At 57.9% G+C, this 8392-nt stretch overlaps 1 protein-coding gene across 2 annotated transcripts; it reads left to right on the top strand.

Annotated features, from left to right (window-relative positions):
- Positions 1-2218: 2218 nt before the first annotated feature.
- LOC113995315 (class I histocompatibility antigen, F10 alpha chain-like) lies at positions 2219-7656 on the top strand. Of its 2 annotated transcripts, XM_039389220.1 has the most exons (8): positions 2219-2294; positions 3516-3779; positions 4049-4324; positions 4530-4802; positions 5665-5787; positions 5886-5921; positions 6035-6088; positions 6497-7656. In XM_039389220.1, the coding sequence occupies exons 1-8, from the start codon at positions 2219-2221 to the stop codon at positions 6541-6543; spliced, it is 1149 nt and encodes a 382-aa protein (XP_039245154.1). In that variant the 3' UTR covers positions 6544-7656. The 2 variants fall into 2 exon arrangements, with proteins under 2 accessions (XP_039245154.1, XP_027591032.1); XM_027735231.2 differs by having other exon boundaries at positions 6035-7656.
- The last annotated feature ends 736 nt before the right edge of the window (positions 7657-8392 follow it).

Genomic DNA, 8392 nt, shown 5'->3' with positions numbered 1-8392 from the left:
AGGCTCAGCGGGAAGGAGGAGCCCGCGGGCAGCCGCTCCCTCAGCGGCCCCTGGGGAGGGGACACGGGGGGACACGGCGGGCCGAGCCCGCCAGACCCCGCTCCCCAGGGCCGCCGACACCGCCCCGCCCGGGCAGGCCGAGCCCGCCAGACCCCGCTTCCCGCGGCGCCTCCCGCCCCCTCCGCCCGCCTCCCCCCGCCCGGTCCCGGGTCCGAGCCCAGCGCGCTCCGGGTCCCGCCGCGGGTCCCGCTCGACCAATCAGCGTGCGACGACGAGGAGTGACGTAGGAAAGAGCCAATCGGAGCGAGGCGTTGGGTTTTTGCACCCGGCACATAATGGCCTCTCCCAATGACGTCATGGCGATGTCTGGCCAGCTGGGGCAGAGCTGCCCAGTTCCGCCCAGTGCGGGCCCGTGTCACTCCCAGCTGGGTCCAGGGGCTCCCAGTGACCCCCAGTATGGGCCCAGTCACTCCCTGTCTGATATCAGTCACTTTCAGTCACGCCCAGTATGATTCCAGTCACTCCCAGGAAGATACCAGTAAGATACCAGCATGGTCCCAGTTGCTTCCATTCACTCCCAGTATGGTTCCACCCACTCGTAGTATGGTTTTAGTCACCCCCAATATCATCCCAGTAAGAACCCAATGACCGCCAGCATGGTCCCAGTTACTCCAAGTCACCCCCAGTATGGCTTTAGTCGCTTCCAGTCCCTCCCAGAATGATTCCAGTATGATGTCAAATGCTCCATATATGGTCCCAGTCACTTCCAGTATGAATCCTGTCACTCCCAGTCTCTCCCAGTATATCCCAGGCATCCCCAGAATGCTCCCAGTATATCCCAGTATGATCCCAGTCACTCCCGGTCTCTCCCAGTTGCTCCCAGCAGCTTTCAGCATGATCCCAGTTGGTCACAGCCACCCCCCATCACCTCCAGAGTGGTCCTAGTTGCTCCCAGTCACCTCTGGCATGATCCCACTCGCTCCCAGAATATCCCAGTTGCCCCAGCATGATCCCAATTACCTGCAGCATGCTCTTAGGCACTGCCAGTATGATCCCAGTAGAAGCCGAGTCAGCCTCAGTCTAGTCCCAGTTGCTCCCAGTATGATCCCTGTTGCCTCAGTTCTGGTCCTGCTGGGTCCTAGTCCTGGTCCCAGTGTATCCCGGTATCCCAGTCCACCCCAGTCCATCCCATCCTGTCCCAATCCATCCTGATCCCTTCCCAGCAGCCACCGCTGTTTCCCGGATCCTGCCCCCCCTCACCCCCCCCCCGACCCAGAGCTGCCGCCGGACACCGCCCCCCATCCTGGTGTCACCCTCTTTTCTCTCCCCACAGAGCTCCTGACCCAGCTCCTGCTCCTCCCAGGGAGGGCTTTTGGGAGCCCCCCCATTTCCTGACCCCTGGGACCCCCTTGAATCCCCATTCCTGGTCACTGAGACGCCCCTGCAGCTCCTTCCCCAGATCCAGGACCCCCCTGCACCCCGTTATCTGGCTCTGGGACCTCCTGCAACCCCTTTCCCAGCCATCTCACCTCTCCCAGCCCCCAGCCTCCCCGTTCCTTGACCCTGGGACCCCTCTGAACCCCCATTCCTGGACACTGGGATACCCCTGCACCCACTTCCCTGGGAAACGCGTGACTGGGAAAGGGGTTCTCCAGCCCCTCTGGCATTTAGGATCACCCCGAGGAAAGGGAGATAAGAACTTCCCTGGGAAGCTCTAGAAGGCAGTATCCAGGAGGGATGAGGAGGGTCTGCGGGGGGCAGTGGGGGCTGCGCGGGGAGGGCACTGGCACAGGGAGACGCCCCCCCCCCCCCCCCCCCCGCGGGATCCGCAGATCCCGGCGCTTCCCCCGCTTTGGCCCCAGACCAGCGGGTTTAAGGCCGCGTTTAACCGCAGGGCCCGGGAGTTCAGCTCAACCCGGCCCGGGGGTCCCGCAATACGTGGCCGAGGAGGGTCGCAGGGAGGCCCAGGGGGTGCCCAGAGGGGTCCCAAAGGGGATCCAGGTGAATTCCCAGGAATTCCCCCGTCCCCGCCCCCCCCCGCGCTCCCTCGGTCACTTCCGCCTCACAACCTTCCCCACCGGGATCTGCTTGGCGACCGGTGACGTCCCGAGCAGATCGAGCTGCCATTGGCGATCAGGAAATAGCGGCGCCAATCGCGGGGCCGAAAGCGGCTCTGTGGGCGGGCCCGGGTTGTGGGCGGGGCCAGCGGAGCAGCGACATGGCTCCGGCACTGGGGCTGGGGGCGCTCCTGGGGGTCTTGGGGCTCCTGAGGACCCCGGCGGGGGCGACGGAGGGTAAGTGGGGCCCTCGGAACCGGGAGCTCCTGGACCGCCACTTCCGGGCACGGGACCCCCCTGAACCCCCATTCCTGGCACCGGGACGCCCCTGAACTCCCATTCCTGGCCACTGGGTCCCCCTTGAATCCCCTTATCCAGCACCGGGACCACCTGAAACCCCCGTTCCTGTACACAGGGACCCCCCTGTATCCCCTCATCCGGCACCGGAACCCCCCTGCACCCCTTTTCCCGGCCATCCCACCTCTCCCATACCCCCCTTTTCCTTGACCCTAAGACCCCCTGACCCCATTCCTGCCTTCCCCAGCCCCCAAACCCCCCTTTCTTCTACACTGAGGAGCCCTGGGATCCCCATTCTCGGCCATCCTGGGTCTCCCCATTCCATGACCCCCCTTTCCTCAATACTGGGACCCCCTGGACCCCTCATTCCTGCCTTTCCCCACTTTCCTCAACACTGGGGACCACTGTACCCCCCTTTCCTGGGCACAGGACCCCTGAACCTCCATCCTGCCTCTTCTGGTGCCCTCACCCCCTTTCCTTGACACTGGGACCCTCCAAACCTCCATTCCTGGGCATGGGGACTCTCCTGCACCTCATTATTCAGCACCCAGATCCCCCTGAACCCCCTTAATTGGGACTGGGACCCTCTCCATGCCCTTATTGGGCACTGGGACCCCCCCTACACCCCCTTCCCCAGGCGCAGGGACCCCCCTACACCCCCTTTCCTGGGTGCAGGGACCCTTCTACACCCCCTTGTGTGGCAGCAAGACCCCCCTGAACCTCTATTCCTGTGCAATGGGACCCCCCTACTCCCCCTTATCCTTTACCAGTACCCCCCTGCATCCGCTTCCTGGCCATCCAGCCTCTCCCAGACTCCAAACACCTCCTTTTCCTTGACTCTGGGACCCCCTGGAGCCCCATTTCTGCCTTTTACAGCCCCAGGCCCCTCTTTTCCAGAACAAAGGGGACCCCTGTGACCCCCCATTCTTCGCCATCCCAGGTTTCCCCACCCCATGACCCCTTTTTTCCCAGCACTTGGGGCCCCTTGGACCCCCCTTTCCTGGGCACAGGGACCCCCTGGAACTCCCTATCCCACCTCTCCCCATCCCTGCATCCCTCTTTCCTTGACCCTGGGACCCCCAAGCCCCCTTTCTGGCTCTCCCGGCTCTCCCAGTTCCCCATGAGCCCCCCCAGCCCCCCCAGCTCTCTGTGTCCCCCCAGTTGTGCACTCCCTGCGTTACCTGCGCGTGGTGGTGTCAGAGCCGGGCCCGGGGCTGCCCCGGTACGTGGCCGTGGCGTCCGTGGACGGGACCCCCTTCGTGCGCTACGACAGCGAGCGGGGCCGGCTGGAGCCGCAGACTCTGTGGATGGCGGCCGGAGCCGAGCCGGGATATTGGGACACCGAGACCCGGATCAATGGGAGGTACCGGCAAAAGGACCCCGACCACCTGAAGATGCTGCAGGGCCGGTACAACCAGAGCGGGGGTGAGTGGGGGGAGCTGGGGAAGGTGGGATCTGTGGGGCTGGGATGTGGATCTGTGGGGCTGGGATGTGGATCTGTGGGGCTGGGGGGGATCTGTGGGGCTGGGATGTGGATCTGTGGGGCTGGAGGGGATCTGTGGGACTCCAAGGGACTGGGACGGGATGTGTGGATCTTCCATCAGACTACGGGAGTCCATAGGGCTGGAATGGGGCCCTGTGGGGCTGGGAGACACTTCCATGGGTCTCTGTGGATCCGATTCCTCCCCCTCCAGGTCTCCACACGCTGCAGCGGGATTGCGGCTGTGAGCTCCTGTCCGACGGGAGCGTCCGTGGATCCTATCGGGAAGGCTATGACGGGCGGGATTTCCTTTCCTTCGAGTTGGGATCCGGGAGCTTCGTGGCAGCCGACGGCGCTGCCCAGATCATCAAGAGGCACTGGGACTCTGATGGGATCACAGTGGACAGGTTGACAAATTTCCTGGAGCACACCTGCCTGGAAGTGCTCCAGAAACATGTCCAGTATGGGCAGGAGGTGCTGGAGAAAAAAGGTGGGGGCAGAATTCTCGTGGGAATGGGGAACTGGGGAATATGGGATTTGGGAAGGCGGATTTGAGAATGCAGGAATTCCCATGGGAATTCTGTTTACACATCTCGCCCTCATCCTGTTCCCGTGGGAATTCTGTGGACGGATCTTACTGCTGTCCCATTTCCTTGGGAATTCCATGGATAGATCTCACCATTATCCCATTGCAGAGCCTCCTGATGTCCATGTGTCTGGAAAAGTGGAACACGGGATCCTGACATTGTCCTGCCGCGCGTACGGATTCTACCCCGGGGTCATCGAGATCAACTGGCTGAAGGGGGATGAAATCTGGGATCAGGAGACAGAGTGGGGCGGGATCGTTCCCAACAGTGACGGCACCTTCCACAGCTGGGCCAGGATCGAGGCGCTGCCGGGGGAGCGGGAGCAGTACCGGTGCCGGGTGGAGCACGCCGGAATGCCGGAGCCTGGGATCTTTGCCTGGGGTGAGGCTGGGAACGGGGAATCTGGGAATTGGGAATTTGGGAATGAGGAGTTTGGGAATGTGGAGCAGTGGAATGGGGGTTCCCCTCCTGTTACGACCCGCCCCAGAAAAAGGGAGGGGGGTAACCCAGGTTTTTATCAATAATTCCCTTGGGGTGGGTTAGAGTGAAACGACACTGAATAATCGGTGTCTGAAAACATATACTGGCAAGGTTTATTTTAACAATTCTGTATCAACAAGCGTGCTAGCAGTTTGGGTGTTGTCATAAAACAGTGCAATACAGAGATAACTTTTTGGGGGGGGGAGAAACTGTTTAGGGGAGAGGAAAACCAGGATGAGAGTAAGGGAAAAGAGAAGCTGAGAGTATAAAAGAAATGGACATAGTCACTGCCCACTGGATCCAGCGATGCTTGAGAGTGATGGTCTCCAGTGATGCTTGAGAGCGATGGTCTTGATTCGCAGGCGGTGGGGGAGAAGGAGAACCCAAATTCTCAAAGTCACCAGTCAGTTTATATACCCTCAGCATGCTTTTGCACCTCCCTGGCATGAGGGGTTGTTTACCTTTTAGGGCTTAGCACTAGAGGGAGGGATGTGTCCGATTGGCCACCTGAGGTGTCTTCTTGCCTTTTAGGGCTTTAGCCCCTCTGAGGCAACTCCTTGCCTTTTTAGGGCTTAGCCCACCTGAGGCATCTCCTTGCCTTTTTAGGGCTTAGCACTGAGGGGATGGGCTCAAGTGTCCACCTGGGGTATCTCCTTGTGTTTTTAGGGCAAAAGTCAAAACCTGCAAACTCCTGGAATGCATAAATCATTAACTGTTTCAGTCTCTGACACCCTCCTCCTTCTCACCATCCCATACCTTCCAGAGCCGGAATCCGGCTGGAATCTCATCCTATTGGTGGTCATGGTGTCCGTCATTGCTGCTATCACCATCATCATCATCATCGGCCTCATCCACATGAGATTTGGCATCCGGAAGCTCCAATCCGGTAACTCATGGGATAGGGATTGGGAAGAGGCACAGATCCATCCGGTGGCATTTTGGGGATCTTGTGCCACAGGTGCTGATCCCACTTTATTTCCATAGGGAAGAGGGAGAGGAAGAGATACGTTGTGGCCAATGGTGAGTACCAGCAGCGTATCCAGAACCTCTCCATGTGGATCCCGTGATGGATCCTGGAATGGGTCCAGGTGTGTGATCCAGGCCAGAATCTCGTCAATCTTCTCTTTCCACAGGAACAGACATGGGAACTGACTGCTCTCTCACAGGAATGGAGCAGGATCCATGTGGTATTCCAGAGGGAAATTGGGGCAGGATAGATGGAGCAGGATTGAGACAGGATTCCAGATCAGGGCAGGATTCCAGAGTGGGATCAAGTGGAATTCTGGGGTGGGATCAGGGCTGAATTCTGAAGCAGGATCAGCTGGGATGGATGGAGTGGGATTGGGGTGGGATTTCAGAGCAGAATTGGGGTGGGATGGATGGAGTGGAGTCAGATGGGATGGGTGGAGCAGGATGGGGTAGGATTCTGGTGCAGTTCCTCCTCTCCATGGGCTCCACAGCTGGATCCATCCTGTGGGATGGGCACAGGGACATGGTGACTCTGTCCCCCACTCTTGTCCCGGCAGACAACAGGAACAGCTGTTCCTGTTGTCACTCTGGTTCTCCAGGGGTGTTTCTCTTTCATCCCCCCCAAGGGATCCCTCAGGAAAAGAACCTGTTGCAGTGGCTCCACGTGTCGTGACATGGGCTCCGACAGAGCCGCGTGCGGGAAGTGCCGGGAGTGGACTTTTATTGAAGAAAAAGAGAAATTTAATTTAATGGAAATCTATATACATATGTAAAGAAACGTTTGTAAATATTTTCCCCTTCCCCCAACACTAAATAGTTGTGTTTTGTCTGAAAACTCTCCACATGAGGTGAGAAAGATATCAAGTCCATGCCATCACTAAACCCTCTCACAGGAGCAAATTGTGGGAGGGGGGCTTGAACTTAGAAATTGGATTCTTGGGAGTTTCAAACCACCACAGGGGGGGACACAGAGGCTGGGGAGTCTGGCAGGACACTCTTCCTGGATAGAGCCTAAAATCTGGTCAGAGAATGCAAACAACCCAAGCTGGCTGTGCTGAGCTCCCACTGGTGCCAAGGGGCTGCTTTTAGTGTTGGGTTGTGCTAAAACCAGCCTGGTTTGCCCACTGCAAACACATACCCTGCTTTTGGAAGCAGCATTTGACTGATAAGCTGCTGGCTGGCCTGGAGAAATGGGACTGGCAGTCAAACTCAGTCCAACTTTCATGTGGCAGATTCTTCCAGACTTTCCTGGAGTGTGTAGAGCTTGTCCCATGGAGCAGGGAGGCCTCTTCATGTTTACTGAGGGGTTGAGTTGAGGAGGATCACAAATCTGACTGGGAACGGTTCAAGGCCTGGAGGGACGTGTATGGGGCCTGAAGACTATTAATTCACGGACTGACTTGTTATTCCCCAGTTTATTACCAGTTTTATACCAAGTTCAATGTGCTCCCATGTTAATTCCCCTTGGTTTATACTGTTCAGGGCTTGCCTGGACTTGCCCTCACGTTTTTCCCGCCAAAAGTTGTTTACTGCCTTGTTCTCCCCTGGTTTTCCCGCTCATCTCTCACTGATTGGCTGATGGATGCTGCAGTGCAGAGTGAGCTCCCATTGGTCCTTTCCCCTGGATACTCCAGAGTTCCACCCATCTTTCTCCTATTCCCCAATCCCATTCTGCCCTGAGTTGTCAATCCCATGCTCCGCCCCAGTTGTGGAACCTCCCCTTACCCATATCCTATATAACTCTCTGTTTCCCCCAATAAAGTGGCATTGCACCCCTGACCTTCAACTGAGTCCGAACCCTCTTGTGCAGTGTCGCGTCCCTATTCCTTTTACCCTCGGGCCGTGGCATTGAGTTGCACGGAGTTATATCAGCCTCCACTAATGATTGTTTCTTTTTGCCAGCTTTGATACAATTTGATGCAATTGCTGTACTGGAATTGCTTTGATACAGGGCACTATTTTGTGCTATATTATATTGTAGTGGTTTGAACCTTGTTTTCCCCAGAGGCTAAGAGAAGTGGTAGACCCCAAGGGGTGGAAACCCCTGGAAGTTTTGAAGTTCTGCCCAATGGGCGCTCCTGCAGAAATGTAAACATACCACAACCAGACCGGAAAAGAAGAGTTGTAGTTTGCCTGGTTGTAGGAGAGGTGGCCATGTTGTAGAGCCACGAGGTAGGGGCTCTGAGCCCCTTGGGGCCTCTGGCCCCCTCCCAGCCCCTGGCTGGGGGGCTGCAGGGACCTGGAACAGCATAAAGCTGGCCTAGGTGCCTGTAGTTATGCCGGGAGATGTTTTCTCCACGGGCGCAGAGCAGCAGCCGACACTGAGCAGAGAAACGGTGGCAGAGAGCCAGAGATAAGGACCTGAACTGGAGGAGCAGCAGAAGCAACATGCAGCACCAGAGAAAAGACTCCTGGAAGGAGAGCCGAGGAAAGGAGAGCCAGCAGCTGAGAGCTACAGAGTTCTTGGGGGTAAGACTGATACCAGATCCCCAAAACTCCCTTGAGACCCCTCTTGGAGAAGA

This window comes from Pipra filicauda, unplaced genomic scaffold (genome assembly GCF_003945595.2).
Source record: "Pipra filicauda isolate LSUMZ 115617 unplaced genomic scaffold, ASM394559v2 scaffold718_size133179_pilon, whole genome shotgun sequence".
Taxonomy (NCBI): Eukaryota; Metazoa; Chordata; class Aves; order Passeriformes; family Pipridae; genus Pipra; species Pipra filicauda.
The sequence above is the reverse complement of the archived record's forward strand: the minus strand, read 5'-3'. Positions and strand labels throughout refer to the sequence as shown.